Consider the following 19,241-nt stretch of genomic DNA (forward strand, 5'->3'; position numbering starts at 1 on the left):
TGGTCCTAGCCATTCCACAGTACGTAGCACCTTCCCCTGCCCAGGTTTGCCTGACATTTTAATATTTCAATTCAAAGGTCAAAGATCACCGCTATGTAGTCTTACTGTATATACCTCCCAAGACAGAATTTCCTTCCCTCCCTTTTTTCAAAAAAACAGCACAGAAAATGAAAAGGCTTCAAATGTATTTTAATAAGGTGATGCTGCATGACGTCCCCATTTCTCAGAAAACTTTCCAAATTGAAGGTATCCGCAACAATTCATAGTACACCAATAAAAATGCACAGCGTAGCTACCTAAGATAGGCAAGACTAAGAGCTGCTGTCAGACCTTCACCACACAGCAACCCTGTTCCCAAGACTGTACTAGGCCTATCAAGAAAAGCTGTGAACAGCAACATCAGCGACACAAAGTGTAGTCCTTACCCAAGAAAAAGATGGAGGCAAGGTAACACAAGATTCTTTTAAGATATACTAAAATGAAAACCTCTAAGAGAAAATGTCTTCCTTAGGACACGAAGGGGTCATATATGAGATAGAACAGAACCATATGTATGCTGTAACCTCTGTGGACATTTGTCTGAATTCATACCTGGGAGTGAATGGAGGAATGGGGCTAGGTCATTGGAGGATGTTTATGTTTTGTGGTATATATGGCAGTGTCTCAGGGGTTGAGGGGAATAAAGATGAGAAAGTAATTAAAACAAGAAAGAGAGAGAGAGAGAGAAAAGGAATGATCAAGATTAATGGAGCTCTGAGTTCATTTTCCCATGGTTCTCCAGGCCCTCAACAATCAATATAGTTCAGGAATGCACCAGACAGACTTGATAAAGCACTATAGCACAGACTTTGACTTGTTAAATACCACCCCTCCCTTGCCCCTCTGCCTTCAAGCATACTCCCTAGAATAGTACAAGCAGGGAAGACCTATCTATTGGGAAGAACCCCTAACACTTTTCCAGGGTAGAATTCTGGCTAGTCCAAAAAGGGCCCTTCTTTTAAGGGCTGCAGGAAACTAGACAATGCAACTTTATCTAATATCGGCGGCGTTTATTTGGAGCAAATTCAGCTCCCGGAGCTGGACGGTTGAATGCAGGAGGAGTTCCACCAATTGCTCCAATTCCTTCCATTGTTGCAGCTTGGCCAAAACGTTCAGTTGTTGGTGGGGTCTTAAAAAAGAGAAAGAGAACAATGTTACAGTAGAATCTGTCTCTGCAGGTTCTAGCTCATCTAAGGTCTTCCCACTACAGGCCATTTCTACTTAACTATTCAAGTCTCCTCCTGACTATTAGGAGACAGGCAACCAAGTCTGTTTAGAGCTCTAATGGAGAACCTTGAGAGGAAAGGCAGGTTTTACTAGTTATGGCTCCAGTCAGTCATCCATCCATCTTTAGTTTTCTATCCACATTTTACATACAATTGACATTTCAAGGTTGCATAGGCTCTAGCCAATTCCTTTTTCGTGAGCCAGGAAAAACAGACTATCGTTCTTTAGGAACCTTAATCTATCCAGTTTTAGCTCATTCCATTTTGACATTACAACCAGAACAACTTCAGGACTTTATGAAGCACAAGGCCCTTGGATTCACATCTGTTATACATCATAATATCTAACCTTCCTTAACTTCCCCCATGTAAAGAACAACCTGCTGGCCAGACATGGTGGTATATGCAATGGGAGGTAAGAGGCAGGAGCACCTCCGTTTGAGGCCAGCTGGTCTAGACTACAGAGACCCTACCTTAACAAAACCCAAACAACAAAGCAACTTGTTTGGGCTGTCGAGATGGCTCAGAAGGTAAGAACACTGACTGCTCTTCCAAAGGTCCTGAGTTCAAATCCCAGCAACCACATGGTGGCTCGCAACCACCTGTAATGAGATCTGATGCCCTCTTCTGGCACATCTGAAGACAGCTCCAGTGTACTTACATATAATAAATAATTTTTTTTTAAAGCAACTTGTTTACTGAGGATAGCAATAACTAACAATTAATCAGATCACAGTCAGAGGCTATAGTTTAACCCCAAGGCTAAAACAGCATACATTAGATTTTCTCAAGAGTAAAAACCGAAAGACCAAGGATATGGGATAGTGGGACAACACTTGCTGCCTAGCATATTATCACAACCTGTCTTCACTCATCTGTACCATTTTATGAATACCAATAGTCCTGAAGATCAGTAACTGCACCAAAGTCAGAGGCAAGAAATGCTGAGAAGATAGCTTAGTTGGGTAAAATGCTTGTTCTGCCAATTTGAGGACTCAAAGAAGGGGTAGAGGGGCAAGGCATGGTGGCATGTATTTGTAATGGCAGCAGCACTGGGGAAAGCAGAGGATTCCTGGGGTTCACAGACCAGTCAGCCTAGCCTAACTGGCAACTTCAAGGTGGCATTGTGCTTGTGTCATTTATTGCTCAGGGGCCATCTGAGCAATAAATGACACAAGCAGCTGACCTCTAGCCCACCTATATGTACACATGTGTACACACACACACACACACACACACACACACACACACACACATAGATTAGACATCCCTGAAATTTATTACCAATCCAAGGGTTCCATCTGGCATCATAGTGGCAGGTCCTGGAGGAGCTGGAGTACCAGGTGGCACAGGAGCAGGAGGCATGGCGCCTCTATTGTTTATGCCCATAGCACCTAAAGTAGAGTAGTATGGTCACTATAGGGGGAAAAGATTAACACTCTCTTCCCCTACCAAAGGGAGCAATTCAGTATGTAGTCAATCCCCTACACCCAGCCTATAAGCCCTAATATTCTTGGAAATGTGATGTCATTTAAATTTAGACTAGGTGGAAGCTCTATAATGCAGATTAAGAAAGAAGAGAACGGGGCTGGAGAGATGGCTCAGTGGTTAAGAGCACTTCTGAAGGTCCTGAGTTCAAATCCCACATGGTGGCTCACAACCATCAGATCTGATGCCGTCTTCTGGAGTGTCTGAAGACAGCTACAGCGTACTTACATATAATAAATAAATCTTAAAAAAAAAAAGAAAGAGAAAGAAGGCTCTGCAAGCATGAGAATCCGAGTTTAAAAACCCAGTTTGTACATCAAAAGCTGAGCATTGTGGCTCACACTTTTAATCCCAGCACTTAGGAAGCAGAGGTAGGTGGATCTCTATAAGTTAAGATCAGCTTGGTCTACATAGTGAGTTTCAGGACAGCCAGGGCTACACAGTAAGAACCTGTCTCAAAAGAACAAAAAAAAAAAAAGAGCTGGGCAGGGCTGTACATGCTTGCTACCCCTGGCTTTGAGAGGCAGAGACAGGCAGATCACAGTAACTGGCCAGCCAACCTAAAAAACAAAAACAAAACCAGACAGGCAGTTCTTTGGTTCCTGGATACTTGCTGCTCTCTACTTTTTAACTACCTTTTATCCCCACCCCCAAAAGGCACCAGAACTATTTAATTCTTTCTTAAGTCCTTACCTCCCATAGCCATTTGGCCCATCCGTATCTCTTGTTCTCTCTGAAAAACAATATACACTCAACATAGTCCAAGACACCATTTACTCTATTACAATGCACTGATGACAACACAGGGAAGTAAACAGTGATGACATACTAAGACTAATGCCCTCTTGCTATTTGTACAGAGATTTCAGGTAACAAATTCAAATTTTCTATTAGAAAATTATATTAGAGGCCACAGGAGGAAGAAATAGTTAACTTCTTAGGGCTGCAAACCATGTAGTTACAAGGGCAGCAGAAGTCTGCTACAGGACTCAACTTTCTCTCTTATTATCACTGGAAATAAGAAACAAAGTAGTCCCGGATTTCCATCCTAAATTTGTTATATATGGCAAGAGCTCTCTCTCCCTCAAACCTTACCTCACCTACTACCAACATTTTTTTCCTAAAAGGAATTTCATAACATAGAAAAGTTGCTCATAACCTAATACCCTTACAGACATTTCATAATCTTATATGATGACTGGCCTACCACATCATAGGCACATGGGAGATATACCGCATCAGGGAAGGTTCCCTTGAATCCTTCCTGCTGTCGGCGCATCATTTCCTCTTGCTGTCGCCGCATCTCTTCCTCACGGCGCCTGCGTTCCTCTTCCTGCCTATAGAATCATCAAGGTATTTTAAGATAAGACATTCCAGAAAAATGAGTAGACCAGTTGAATAGGAAGAAGATTAAAAGCTAGCACAGCTTGCCAAGAATAAGGGCAATATTCAAAGAAATTAGGAGACCAGCATTGAGTTCTTTCTCTTTAAGGAAGCCCTTAGGCAATTCCTAGAACCAATGTAGTTCTAAGTGCATAAAGGCGTTTGCTCTCAAGGCTGATGACAAGTTTAATTCCTAGGACCATTTGATGGAAGGCCTCCACACACTGTGGCATGAAACCAGGCCCGAAACAAATAAATAAATGTTTTTAAAACGTTACCTGAGTTCTAACTGCTTTCGCTTCTGAACCTCTTGGTTATGCAGCTCCTCCATTCTCCGAAGCTCTTCTTGACGTCTCATCAAATCTAACAACAAATTGAGACTATTTGACTCTTTACATATATACAATTTCCCATAACTATCCAGAAAGCAAAGATGCCAAGCAAGATACAAGATATAGTCAGTCTGGAAGAGGAAACCTTGATTGGCCAGTGGATAAGCCTAGGTTGCAGTTTCTTGGTTGATGTGGAAGAGGCCAGCTCATGGTGGGTGGATGAGCAGGCATGGTGGTACACACCTTTAATCCCAGCACATTAAGTGGCAAAGAGACGCAAAGGCAGGCAAACCTGGAGTTCAAGGCCAACCTGCTCTACAGACTAGTTCCAGGATAACTAGGGCTACACAGAGAAACCAAGGAAACCAAGCCACAAACAAACCCCAAAAACATCAACATCCCCCGGGCAGTGGTGGCGCACGCCTTTAATCCCAGCACTTGGGAGGCAGAGGCAGGCGGATTTCTGAGTTCGAGGCCAGCCTGGTCTACAAAGTGAGTTCCAGGACAGCCAGGGCTATACAGAGAAACCCTGTCTCGAAAAAAAACCAAAAAAAAAAAAAATCAACATCCAAAAATAAACAAATAAAGGGGGGGGGGATGGACAAGCCATGGGTAACAATCTAATCAACATTAATTAGTTCCTGCCTTAGCATCTCTCAGTGATGGGGCTACCTGAAATTTTAAGATAAAATAACCCTTTTTCTCCTTAAACTGCTTTTGGCCATGCTTCGTGCATTATCACAGCAACAGAACCCTTAACTAAGACAATATATAATCCCAGAATGGTCATGCAAGTAAACTCAAACTTGACCATTTCTTTCTTTATTGACTCTATCTAGTATTCTATACCCACCTTCAAATTCATCTCCCTACTAGGATAAACAAAGTATTTCAGGGAATAAAAACAGAGACTTTGTCTTTTTCTACTAAGAAATAAAGAAATTACTGAACAAAACTGGTATTTGATATGTATTCCATTTTTCCTACTTACAGGCCTCTACTCACCCTGCCTCATTAGCATAACCTGGTGCTCATGGCGAGCTGCCTCCATCTCCATCTCCAGCTTCTCACGAGCCTCCTTGATGTTCCGGTCCACTTGATCCTGCTGTTGCTTCTCCATCTCAATGAGAGCCTTCCAGCGCATGGCATACTCGTACTCAAAGGACCCAGGTTGTGCAAATCTGGGTGGCTGTTCTCTCTCCCTATAGATAATACACATTATGTATGATAATACTTTTGTCCAAGATTCCATAGAATTCTCTTAATCACCCCTTTAAGTTTTAAGAAGAGAAAAATAACTAAGGGATGAAGTGTAAGACAAATATGTTAAGGGTCTGGGTCAACTACCAACACCACATATATAAACACACATCCCACCCCTGCCCCAGAAATGTATCAAAGTCAACTACTGGACCACACACTTGTGGAATTGCTGGTTTTTTATAACCAGTTTCTCTGGAAGTCCCTCTTCATCATCTAACTGGTCCATAGGCTCCACAGTCACAGGCCGAGGAAATCTGGGTGAAAGAAGAAAGTTAGTGTTAATGAGGCCATACCCTAACAAGTATGCTCCCTACACCTGGCATTGGCATGAGGAACTACTTAGGAATAAGACTGGACAACTATCATACTTTAGACAGGAAATGAGAAGTTGGCAAGGATTCAGACTGTAAACTGGGCTGGTCTGAGGTTAATGACACTCCTGCTTTAGCCTCCCAAGTACTGGCTGGAATTATGGATATGAACCACCACATCTAAACATATTTCTAAAGAATTTTATACCTAGCCCCAAGTAATCGAGTCCCTCTTACCAGCATTCTGAATAATTTGGGGATAACAGCCCAGATGGAGCCAGGTTTCAGATCTCTGTAATAGTCTCAAAAAAATGTTAAAGGGAGTAGGTTGAGTTATCTAATGTATTTGATAACTCTAGAAAATGAAGGAAAACACTAAGAGAAAGTACATTCAGTACATTTAACAGATTCTAAGAGGAAAACCTTTTTTTTTTTTCCGCCTTTGCTTTTGGAGATAGTTTCACCTATCCCAGGCTAACTTGCAACTTATATAGATGAGGACAATCTTAACTCCAGATTCTTCTATCTCTACCTTCCAAGTGCTAGGAGCACAGGCATGGGCTACCATGCCCAATGAAACCATGTGTATGAGTTTTTCCCAGATGTACACCTGATGCCTATTTAGGCTGGCATCAGATCCCCTAGAACTGAAATTACAGATGAGCCAACATGTGAGTGATGGGAATGCAACTCAGGTTCTCTGCCAAGAGCAGCCAGTGCTCTTAACCACTGAAGTACTTTTCCAGCCTAAAAAGCTATCCTTGTACTATACCATGATGGATATAGGCACATGCAAGCTAGATACCCTGAGCTTGGTCCTGGAAGACATGTAAAGGTGGAAGGAGAAAGCCAACTTCCCAAAGGTGTCCCGACTCCCCAATGTACACCATGGCATCTACATGCACTCAAATACCTAAGTATTTAGGACTATAGTGAAAACTACATTAGAAAAGCTGAGTTAGCACTAAGTTTTTAAATGAAAATAAGAACGATTACTAGATGTTAATGCTCCATGCCAAAGAAAGAATAAGGGACCCCAAACCATTGTCCGAAAATTACTTACGTGGTCAGCAAGAAGGAGCCTTCACTGCATCTGTCCAGAGCTTTCCGAGCAGCTGGCTTCCCTGAGAACTCAACAATGCCTTTCCCTGAGGGCCTTCCTCGGTCATCCACAATGACTACAGCCCTCTCCACCTGGCCAAACACAGAAAAGGCTTCTTCCAGCAGTTCGTTCGACACGTACTGAGGAAGGTTGCGGACTGTAAGGGATGCACTGTGACAGGCAAAGCGCACACGCAGCTGCTTCCCACGGAGGGGCATGTTGTCCAGCTCCACTTTGGCAATTTCCGCCAGGGTTCGTGTTTCCTGGGGAAAACAAAAAAGAAAATTAGAATTTGACAAAAGACCAACCAAGCAACATCAACAAAATGCCTCTCCAAAAACTTGGGTGGTGGCACACACATATTTTAATTCTAGCACTTAAGAGGCAGGTCGATCTCTAGGCCAGCCTAGTCTACAAAGTGAGATCCAGGGCAGAGTCACAGCTGCATACTTAACAATACAGCACTTGCATTTTAATTTCCACGAACATATCAGAATTACTTGTCCTCAATGAAGAATCCTTAATTTATGAGAATAATGTTTTGACTGCATGTCCATTTATGCACACCATATGTACCTGGTGCCTACAGAAGTAAGAACAGGGCATCAGATCCTGTGAGCAAGCTTACTCAGAACCAGAGAACACTGACAGGACATCTCTTCCCTACTTCACAGAACTAAGGAAGGAGCTTGAGACAATGACTTGCTATGGTATTAAGTGAGCAGGAATGAAAACTAGTTCCAGCCATCACTTTGTTCCTCATTTAGAGATAGATTTAGCATCTGTAAAATGTTTCTTTCTTATATACTCTTCCCAAACACAATCAGATTTTAGAAATAAGATCTACATTTTAAATAGGAAAACCTGCTGAGTACTGCTGAGCAGTAGTTCACTTATCGAATGTGTCCCCAAAATAACTTGTCCCCTGTGAAAAGTAAAATAACACACATACAAGAACTTTGGAAATAAAATATGCATGCCTTGGTAATCACTAAAATAAGCTCCACTTTCTCTTAAATCAAGCATGGTAACGAATGCATGGATCATCCAGAGCCTCGAAAGCAGAGGTCTTCAAGTTCAAGGATAGCCTGGGGTTAAAAAATGAGATCTGCAACTAAAAATCACCCGCCAAACTATTTTAGCCCTTTTATTCCAGGCAAGTAAGGTCAGGTGATGGTGGCGCATACCTTTAAACCCAGCACTCAGGAGGCAGAGGCAGGCAGACAGATCTCTTGAGTTCAAGGTCAGCTTGGTCTACAAAGTAAGTTCTCAGATAGTCAGACTCCAAAAATTATTACCATATAGACAATCTCATTCTTTTCACTGCTATTTTTCCATATTCACTCCCCAGGTTTCCCTATCTCTCAAAGCATATGCCCCAAAGCTCACACTCACCAAGCGAATAAAGCCAAAGCCTTTATCCTTATGAATGAAAACTTCGCCTGCTTTTCCGTATTTCTCAAAAAGTTTCCTCATTTCCTCCTCAGTGATATCAGGGGGAAGATTGCCCACAAAGAGACGGCTACGCTGTGTAAAGGTCTTCTCTCCTGGTTTCCTAAAATTCTTCAGGTCAATAGTCAAGCCTTCATCTGAAAGAAGACAGTCAATCAAAAGACTGGGTAGATAGAGAATTAGTCAGTCATATCTTCAACACTGTTTCTGTGAGGGGAGACAAGCACCACTTCCCAATGTCTACTCAAACAGCAAACTGTACCTCAGAATGTGAAAGCAGTCATGAAGAGATCAGGGGACTTCTTAGCAGCCCTACTATAACCCAGAAACTAAGGTAGCTAATCAGAGACAAACAGTCACATGATATAGCAACTTGGCACCTCTACTGAACTGGTCTATGCCCTAAGGAATCAGACTTTTAAAACTGCTCTTTCTTAACCAGTTACCAACCTTCACAGCCTTGACAGGTTGCACATAAAGAAATGAGTAATAACTATTTTTATGGGTATAGTTTATTTAAGGCATAGGAAGGGGAGTTGGGAAGGGGGGGAGAAAGAGGGAGAGGAGGAAGAGGGTGAGAAGGAGGGAGAGGAAGAGAGAGGGAGGGAGGGAGAGAAGAATAGAGGCTGGCCATGAACACGTGGAGAGAGGGGGGAGGGGAATGGGGAGAGAAAGGACAGAGAGGGAAGAGGGTAAGAGAGTAGAGTAATAACTATTTTTGTACCATGCTCTGGTATTTATCATCAGGTATGTATGATACATATGAGCATGCACATGTATGGCACACACGTGAAGGCCAGGGGCCAACTTTTAGGAGTTGGGGTTTTCCTTCCACAGTGGGTTCCAGGACTCAGGTCCTCAGGTTTGTGCTTTTAAGAGGCTCATCTGCTGAGATCAATTGTTTGGCTTTTTAAAAAAAAATGTGTATGTATGTCTGCCTGGATGAATTATATGCAGCAGATCCTCCTGGAACTATAGTTACAAATGGTTGAGTCACCTGAGGAGTATCAAGAACAAATCTGTATCTTATGAGTATATATGTGTGTTAAGTGTCACTATGTGCGCCACATGTGCCTGGGTACGTACCCTACCCATGGAGTCAGACAAGGATGCTGGATTTCCTGGAACAGGAGCTACAGTTGGTAGTAAGATACCTCATGTAGGTGCTGGGAACCCAACTCAAGGCTGCAGGAGATGCTCTTAGCCACTGAACCATCTCTCTAGTTACCCTCACCTCACCAGGTTTGTTTTTATAAGTACTCAGTTTCCTGAATAATGACAACATACAAAAAACTTTTTGCACATTAAAAGTGGGCTGGGCACGTGACACCAAGTCTTAATGGAGTTAATATTAAACCTTAAAAAGTTCTCCTATATTCTGACAAGTATATATAAATATTTGTTTGGGAGTAAAATATGCCAACATGGCAGAATAATCTATACTCCACCTTTATCTGCTCTTTGGTTCAAGTGATCAATTCCTTTCCTTTATAAAATACAGATTAAAAACCAAATAGAAGAAGCTAAATAGAGCCAGGTGTGGTGGCGCACGCCTTTAATCCCAGCACTCAGGAGACAGAGGCAGGCAGATTTCTGAGTTCTCGATGCTAGCCTGGTCTACAGAGTGAGTTCCAGGACAGCCAGGGCTACACAGAGAAACCCTGTCTCAAAAAACCAAAGCCAAAAACAAACAAAACAAAACAGCAGCAGCAACAGCTAAATAAAGAGCTGGCTGAGCAGTTAAGACTACTTCTCAATCTTTCAGGACTCACTAATTCCCAGCATCAACATGGCAACTGACAACAATCTTAAGAAAAAAACAAAACGTGCTCTACACCCAGAAGATCCAATGCCCTCTTCTGACCTCCATGAGCACCAGGAATATACATATATGCAGGCAAAACATCCATACACATAAAATAAATCTTGCTAACTCAAACCAGAATATGAAACATGGCAGCAATGCCCTCAATTCCAACACTCAGAAGGAAGTTCTAAGCCAGCACCCAGGGTTAGATATTGAGGCCCTATCTCAAAAAGTTGGAGGGGTGGTACCCAATCCCAACACTGGAGGCTGAGGCTGGTGGAATTCTAAGGAACCTGCCTACAGAGTGAGTTCTATGATAGTTAGGGATACACAGAGACCCTGTCTTGATGCTCCCTCCAAAAAAAAAAAAAAAAGTAAAAACAAAAGTATGCTACCAAAGGCCTGTTCACTTTTTACCTAAAAACTATAAAATCATTCCCAGGGGAACCTGTTTGCATCCTCCCATCACCCAGCAGCTACTTACTCTGGCTGCTGGCCTGCTGGCCATTTGCAGGTATTGGTGGGGGTGGCTGTTGCTGCTGCTGCTGCTGCTGCTGCTGCTGCTGCTGATGGTGCTGCTGGTGGTGATGCTGATGATGTTTCCTTGGAGTATGATTCTGCTTCTCCAAGTTAAAGGCTTTATTGCTCTGCATTTTTGTACCCTAAAGGAAAATGTGGAATGTCAAAAACCCAGTATCAGGATTCAGTCAGTTACCTTCCTGATGGTACCCATCATTAAAACTATCTTGGGCCGGGCAGATTTCAGAGGCCAGCCAGGGCTACACAAAGAAACCCTGTCTCAAAAAACAAACAAAACCAAAACAAACAAACAAACCTATCTTGGCTATTTTTACCTTTTGCCTGATTACAACTGGTTACTCTAAATAATAGAGTACAATATTGGCCAACCTAGGATATTTAGACCCTGTCTCAAACTTTAAAAAAAAAATCCTTTCACATTAAAAAACACTTGAGGAAGATCTAGTGAGTTGAAGGCCTCCCTGGTCTACTGAGCAAGTACCAGACAGCCAGGGCTACAGAAAAAACAGAATCAAAAACAAACTAAAAAGCAAAACATACAAGGTCAGGCCTGATAAAACATGCCTGTTCTAGTACTCAGGAGGCAGAGGCAGGGGATCCCTATGAGTTTAAGGTCAACTGGTCTACACAGTTTCAGTTGAGATCCTGTCTCAAAACAAAAGAATAAAAACCAAAGGGCCAGCTGGGCATGGTAGCGCATGCCTTTAATCCCAGCACTTGGGGAGGCAGAGGCAGACGAATTTCTGAGTTCGAGGCCAGCCTGTCTACAGAGTGAGTTCCAGGACAGTCAGGGCTACACAGAGAAACCCTGTCTCGGAAAAACAAAAAACAAAAACAATACAAAAGCCAGGCGTGGTGGTGCACGCCTTTAATCCCAGCACTTGGGAGGCAGAGGCAGGCGAATTTCTGAGTTCGAGGCCAGCCTGGTCTACGGAGTGAGTTCTAGGACAGCCAGGGCTACACAGAGAAACAGTGTCTCGAAAAACCAAAACAAAAAACAAAAACAAAGGGCCAGGCAGGTGCTAGCAAATGCCTTTAATCCCAACACTAAAGACTAAAGACTGGCCAGGTGGTGGTGGCCCATGCCTTTAACCCCAGCACTCGGGAGGCAGAGGCAGGTGGATCTGTGAGTTCAAGGCCAGCCTGGTCTACAGAGTGAGTTCCAAGACAGCCAGGGCTACACAGAGAAACCCTGTCTCAAAAAACCAACCTCTCCCCCCCAAAAAAAACAGACTAAAGCCTGCTACTAGTAAAAGGGTGGTGGTGATGCACACCTTGTTAACCCCAGCACTTCAGAGACAAAGATAAGCAGGGAAACCTAATAAATATATAAATGAAAAACCAAATAAATATATAAGTCAACCCAAAAAAAAAAAAAAATCAAGACCAAGCTGGCCTTGAACTCACAGAAAAATATCTGCCTGCCTCTGCTGCTTCCTGAGTGCTAAGATTAAAGGCCTATGCCACCACTACCTGGCCCCAGTAAGTCTTCCAAAAATTACCTACATTTTTATTTTATGTGCATTAGTGTTTTGTTGGCGTGTATGTCTGTGAAGGTGTCAAATTTTAGGTGTTACAGGCAAGTATGAGCTGCCATGTAGGTGCCAGGAACTGAACCCACCCAGTCCTCTACAAGAGCAATCAGGGCTTTTGACCATTGAGCCACCTCCCTAGGCCCCAGTAAATTTTTGATCATGCTAATAAATATGATTACCCAAATAAAAGAACCAATACATCACAGGCACTCAAGAGGGTCAGCCTGCCTCTGCCTTCCAAGTGCTGGGGTTAAAGGCATGTGCTACCATACCATGTGAATTCTCCCATTTCAATGAGTTCTCAGCAATGTTACAGAAAGTATAATAATATACTTACTAACGAGAGCAGGTTCTCTATGTAGCTCTGGCTATACTGGAGCTTACCGTGCAGAACACCAAGACTAATTCATCTGTCTCCCGGAATGCTGGGATTATACACTTACATGCCCAGCTGTTTAAGTTTCAGACAGGGTCCATGAAGCCCCAGCAGGCCTGGAACCCACATCTGGTCTCTAAATTAAAAAAGATAAAAGCCACAAACTCAAAACAGCCACTATGTGGCACATTCATGTAGTTCCAGCACTCTTAAGAGGCTGAGGCAGGAAATTATGAGTTTAGGGGCAACCTGGGCTATAGAGACCAGGAGGGAGAGAAAACAGAAAAAAGCAATCCTGGTCTCAACACCCACTTTGGACAATTCACAAATACCCATAACTCCCACTCTAGGGAATCCGATGTCTCTGACCCTCTTGGGTACATAACCACATAGAGATATAAATTAAAAATCCTCACACTAATAGCTACTGTTAACCTTCCAGTATACCCTTTGTGATGGATATTTTGGGTTGTCAACCTGACTACATTTGTAATTAACTAAAACCCAAGAGGCTGAGTATACCTGTGAGGGATTTTTTGCTAATTAAATCATCTGAAGTGGGAAGATCCACTTTTAATCTGGGTCATACCTTCTGGTGGCAGCCTATGTAAACTATACAGAAGAAGGAAGCTTGCTTTCTTTGCCTGCTTGCCCTCAATCTGGATGGCAAGTCCATTCCTTGACTAGTATCAAGGTCTACTTCATCAGGATTCCAGTATTTACTGAAGATCAGCTGAGACACCCAACCTCATTAGCAGAGAAACTACTGGATTCTTGGATTTGACATTGGTAACCAGCTACTATTGAACTCTATGGACCACAGCCTGTAAACCTCTCTAATAGATCTCCTTTATATCTATCTACCTACCTGTTTTCATCCTATCAGTTCTGTTCTTGTTAAGAACCCTAATACAACCTTCTAATCATTAATACATATTCCATTTTCATTATATTTATCTCTTGTGATTTTGGGTATGAAAGTACAGTGCCTGAAGACTGATTTTGAGCACGGCAGCCCCTGGAGCTGGGGTTTCAAAGGAGTAATGAAGCCACCTGACATGGTTGCTGGGAAATGAACTCAGGTCCTCTGCAAGAGTAGGTACTCTTAACAGCTGAGCCATCTCTTCAGTTCCCTTCAGTTTCTATCTGAAGTTGTACATTAAAGAAACCAGTTGGAGCTGGGCGTGGTGGCACACACCTTTAATCCCAGCACTCGGGAGGCAGAGACAGGAGGATTTCTGAGTTCAAGGCCAGCCTGGTCTACAAAGTGAGTTGCAGGACAGTAGGGGCTACACAGAGAAACCCTGTCTTGAAAAAACAAAAAAACAAACAAACAAACAAAGAAACCAGTTGGGCTGGAGTGATGGCTCAGTGGTTAAGAGCACTCCAAAGGTCCTGAGTTCAATTCCCAGCAACCACATGGTGGCTTACAACCACCCATAATGAGATCTGACGCCCTCTTCTGGTGCGTCTGAAGTCAGCTACAGTGAACTTATAATGAATGAATGAATGAATGAATGAATGAAAGAAAGAAAAGCAACCAGCTGTGGGAGGCTAATGCGATGCTTTAGAACTCGTTGCTCTTGCAGTTCAGTTCCCAGCACGCACATGGTACTTCACAACCATCTGTAATAACTCCAGTTCTTCCACTCTCTATGGACACATGTGATGCAGACACACATGCTGCTGAAACGCCCTCACAGAAGTAAAAAACAAACAAATATGATTTAAAATAGGTATATGCCAAGCAGTGGTGGTCACACTTTTTATCCCCGCACTGGGGAAGCAGAGACAGGTGGATCTCTTCAAGTTCTAGGTTAGCCGTGGCTACACAGAAACCCTGTCTCAAAAATTAAAACAAAACAAAAATTCCCACCCCCAATTTAAAAAAAGGGTTTGTAACCTTTCTTTTCTTTTCTTTTTTTTTTTTTAAGATTTATTTATTTATTATATGTAAGTGCACTGTAGCTGTCTTCAGACACTCCAGAAGAGGGAGTCAGATCTTGTTACGGATGGTTGTGAACCACCATGTGGTTGCTGGGATTTGAACTCCGGACCTTCAGAAGAGCAGTTGGGTGCTCTTACCCACTGAGCCATCTCTCCAACCCGTAACCTTTCTTTTTTCCAATACATAATGAGCAATTTTCATGTAACTAAATCTTTAACAGTGCCAGGCATGGTGGTGTACACACACTTTTAATTCCATAATTAAGGAGGCAGAGAAAGGTCCATATAGCAAGCTAGAGGACAGCCAAGGCTAATAGAAATCCTGTCTTGGGCTGGTGAGATGGCTCAGTGGGTAAGAGCACCCAACTGCTCTTCCGAAGGTCCAGAGTTCAAATCCCAGCAACCACATGGTGGCTCACAACCATCCATAACAAGATCTGGCGCCCTCTTCTGGAGTGTCTGAAGATAGCTACAGTGTACTTACATATATAATAAATCTAAAATTGTTAAAAAAAAAAAAGAAATCCTGTCTTTCCCTGTCACCCCTCCAGAAATGAAGACTAACATGAATGGATTAACACTGTTAGCCAAACTCCTATTGTGTTGGACACTTGAAGTTCGAATTTTCACTATTAGAATCAACACACATAGATATTCTCTTTGGGCTCATCTCCATTCAAATAATCCTTTTACCACTTCCAACTCTGCTTATTTATATCCTGAGATATTTATATCCTTTGATATACCGTTTGATGTTCAGACTTTCCTCATTTCTGCAATGTCAGCATAATTATAAATGCCCAAAGTGTGTGTGGCTAGACACTAATTTATTAAACTACCATTATGATTTAGCTCTCATTTTTCCTAAGCTTTTTGTTTACTTATTAGGAAACAGAATCTAGCTTTGTAACTCTTGACAGCATAGTTTTTCAGGACAACCATATTTTTAAATGTTTTCATCGGGTGGAGTGATTTAATGAAAAAGCATTTTCAAAAGAAACAATTTTTTGAGACAGGGATTCTCTGTATAGCCCTGGCTATCCTGGAACTCTAGACCAGGCTTGTCTCTGCCTCTTGTGTGCTGGGATTAAAGGTGAATGTACCACCACACATAGCTCCAGGAAACTGAGTAAGGCAGGTTATTCCTATAATTCTAAGTAGCCTTTGCTATTTGAAGTCAGCACGGGCTACAGCATGAACCTGTCCGAGGTGGGGAGACATACAAGCAAGATGTGAGGGCACACACCTGCACTTTCCCAGCTGTATAGGCTGAGATAAGACTAGTTTCAGAAACGCCTTGGCTACGTAGCAAGACTCAACACCCCCCCACCTCCAAAAGGACAAAGAAATGAAGGCCCATCCCAGAAACAGGTGAGTCAAAGCTTTTCATAATTTAAGTCCAGGTATTACATGTCTCCATCTATCCCCAATAGTGAGTGGCAGATTTATCATCTTCACAGCCATTTGTCCCACAGAATCTTACCTTTTCTCAGGTTAAGAACCAAGAAACATTTTTCCTCCAGTCTTTAATTACAAATGAATGGACCCAGACTCAGTGGCTTCTATCACTCAAAGGAATCCACATGTATCTCCACATTAATAGAAATCTTTATAAAAGCTGAGCTTAGTGGCTCAGGCTTCAGTGGATGACCCCAGGTTTCAGGCCAGCTTAGGATACATCTTAAGGCCCTGCCCCCAAAACAAAACCCTGGGCATCCTAGTTTATTTTATTCCAGCACAAGGAGGCAAAGGTAGGTGGATCTCTGAGAGATGTAAGTCAACCCGGTCTACATGGTGAGTACCAGGCCATCATAGTGGGGGAGACCCTGACTCCAACAAAATCCAAACAACTTGCTACACCGGCATTATTTCATTCAGTGTCCCCAGCTGTTCTTTTAAATGAGGAAACAAAACCCCCAAACCTGCTTTACCCACCCAAGGCCACACCACTGTATGGCATGGAACCCAGATCTCTTGACCTCTAAAAGTTAAAACCATCATGCATCAAATGAGCCTTCAAGTTAAATTCCAGCAAATTTATTGGCTAAGACACCTAATTTGTGCACCCTGTTATGAAGGAGATGATGAGGGTGAGTAACAGTTATTTAGCTTACAGAGTTGGTTAAATCTAAGGCCTACGTGAACTACTACTACAAAGCATCATTTAACTATCACTCAGGAACGATGAAGCGTTTGCTCCCAAAAGGAAACTACCATTCCTATTCTCAAGAAATAGGAATGTAAAAGCTGGACAGTGGTGGCGCACACCGTTAATCCCAGCGCTTGGGAGGCAGAGGCAGGCTGATTTCTGAGTTTGAGGCCAGCCTACAGAGTGAGTTCCAGGACAGCCAGGGCTACACAGAGAAACCCCATCTCGGGAGAAGAAAAAAAGAAAGAAAAAGAAACAGGAATGTTAGACAGAACGTCATCATCAGATTCTCCCTAAATTGTCAATATAGAAAAACACCCAACTGATGAATCATCTTTTCTTTCCTTTTCCTTCCTTCCTTTCTTTCGACCCAATCTCTCTGCATAGCCTTAGCTGTCCTTGAACTCTGTACTCCAGAGATCCATCTGCCTCTGCCACCATGTCTGACCATGGATAACTTGTTTTCTTTCTTTCTCCCCCCCCCGCCCCCCCCCCCCGCCCCGAGTCAGGGTTTCTCTGTGTAGCCTTGGCTGGCCTCGAACTCAGAAATCCGCCTGCCTCTGCCTCCCGAGTGCATGGATAACTTGTAACAACCAAATTTATTTTATTTGTTTTTGAATAAAAATCCCCCCATGGTGACAGATTTCATAATCTTTCCCTTCCATGTAGTCTTCTCCAGAAGTTTCCATTTACCAACGAAGGTTAGCACTGCCCAAAGAATCTAAATTACCACTGTATACACAGCAAGTACCAAGCACGAAAGAAATGTTCCTATGTTAAATGCAATAATACAATTTTGCAGAAATAAATTTATCAAACCCTAACTACAGAGATCAGCAGTTAGGATTTCTGTCTCCTATCACGTCCTAAGATTAACCACAATGAAAGAGACTAGAGCTACTGTGTGTGATATACCTGCAGACATGTTCAGGACCATATTAATCACATGTATCTGAAATCTAAATCAAGGTCCTCTCAATTTTAGAAGAGTCAAATTACTAAATGAAAAACTGCTACAGAAATCCAGTGTGAATTTGCTAGGCTGATACGGTTGCCTGGTGGGCATGTTAAAGCTGTAGAATACAATCATGGTAAAGGTGGCTGAGTTTCTTAGGACTTTTCATTTAATAACAATGAAGTGGACAAACATAAATTTAAGCACTAACCCCTATTAGAACAGCCATAATTAGGGGAATAAAAACAAAACAAAACAAAAAAAACCCACACCACTCAGTCACATTTTAGTTTCAAATTCTAAAAACGGTTTAGATTAAACATGAAAAGTGCCCCCCAAATTAATTTCTCGTCTGTAAAATCTGTATTCAGTTAATCATCCTGCACTTTACCTGATGACCCTACCTCCTGCACCTACCTTGACTTGGATTTGAACACAGCAAAGTGTCTGCCTCCCAGTCCTCACTAACCCCGACTGCTGTTAAAAACACAAAGAAAGGTGTCAGCTTACAGTAAGACGTCCTCAAAGTGAAAAATACTCGAAAGTAATGCCACAGAAAGCAACATTTTTTTAATTTAGAAAAGCGATGCCTACAAATGCCTAGGAAAAGCTTTAGGAGCAAGAGGCTGGGGGAAAAAAGGCGCGCACGCGCGCAAGGGTGGGGTGGAGGGTGTTTCATGAACTTAGCACCAAAAGCCAAGGGGTCTGAACTAGCAAACTTCCCACTTTTGTTTCAAATAACTAAACAACAACAACAACAAAAAAAAAATCCATAGCTCCAGGGGCCCCACAGGCCCTCTAGGAATTAATGGCCTTGAAAGGCTAGGGAGGAGCATCCAACAAAGCAAAGCGCCTCCTCCTCTAACCTCGACTTCAGGGCCTTAGTATAATAGACCCCACACCCTGTGGCCCAGGGCGTTCAAGAAGCCAACAACTTAGGGCCACTAAAATTGGGGGTGAGCAGCACAAAGAGTCTGGGCAAGGAAGCCAGAAAGGCATTGGGCTAATGCCCGCGGCGGGGAGCGGGGAGCGCGCTGGCCCCCATGGGTGGGCTGCGAAGGCCTTGCGCGGAGGGGGAAAGGCCTCCCGGGCCTTCGGAACCCATAGCCCGTGTGCAAACTCGGCCTCGCCCCAACCCCTTCCTTCCCAGAGTGTCGCAGGAAGCCCCAACGCATCCCTAAGCAACCAAAGAGCCATCCCCAAACTCACCCTCTGGCCACAGTTCTTTGCTCAGAGTATGGGCGACGCTGCACGGCCTCCACCGTCCCGAGAAAAGAGCGCGCGACCGCCGGAAACGAGCCGACGGAGCTCGGTGCCTCCCAAGGGGGGGGGTCAA

At 43.1% G+C, this 19,241-nt stretch overlaps 1 protein-coding gene across 3 annotated transcripts; it reads right to left on the bottom strand.

Moving 5' to 3' along the window:
* Positions 1-168: 168 nt before the first annotated feature.
* On the bottom strand, positions 169-19,234 carry Nono (non-POU domain containing octamer binding). Of its 3 annotated transcripts, none has more exons than XM_021153399.2 (12): positions 19,115-19,234; positions 18,323-18,382; positions 10,888-11,065; positions 8,540-8,733; positions 7,106-7,407; positions 5,890-5,985; positions 5,474-5,670; positions 4,415-4,499; positions 3,988-4,090; positions 3,447-3,486; positions 2,550-2,659; positions 169-1,168 (listed from the first exon to the last, which is right to left on the bottom strand). In XM_021153399.2, exons 3-12 carry the CDS (start codon positions 11,054-11,056, stop codon positions 1,034-1,036), a joined length of 1,431 nt encoding a protein of 476 aa, XP_021009058.1. In that variant the 5' UTR covers positions 11,057-11,065; positions 18,323-18,382; positions 19,115-19,234; the 3' UTR covers positions 169-1,033. The 3 variants fall into 3 exon arrangements, with proteins under 3 accessions (XP_021009058.1, XP_085694220.1, XP_085694221.1); XM_085838094.1 differs by having other exon boundaries at positions 3,961-4,090; XM_085838095.1 differs by having other exon boundaries at positions 3,961-4,090; positions 18,323-18,379; positions 19,115-19,209.
* Between the last annotated feature and the right edge of the window lie 7 nt (positions 19,235-19,241).

This window comes from Mus caroli, unplaced genomic scaffold (genome assembly GCF_978045245.1).
Source record: "Mus caroli unplaced genomic scaffold, Mus_caroli_1 scaffold_5, whole genome shotgun sequence".
NCBI lineage: Eukaryota > Metazoa > Chordata > Mammalia > Rodentia > Muridae > Mus > Mus caroli.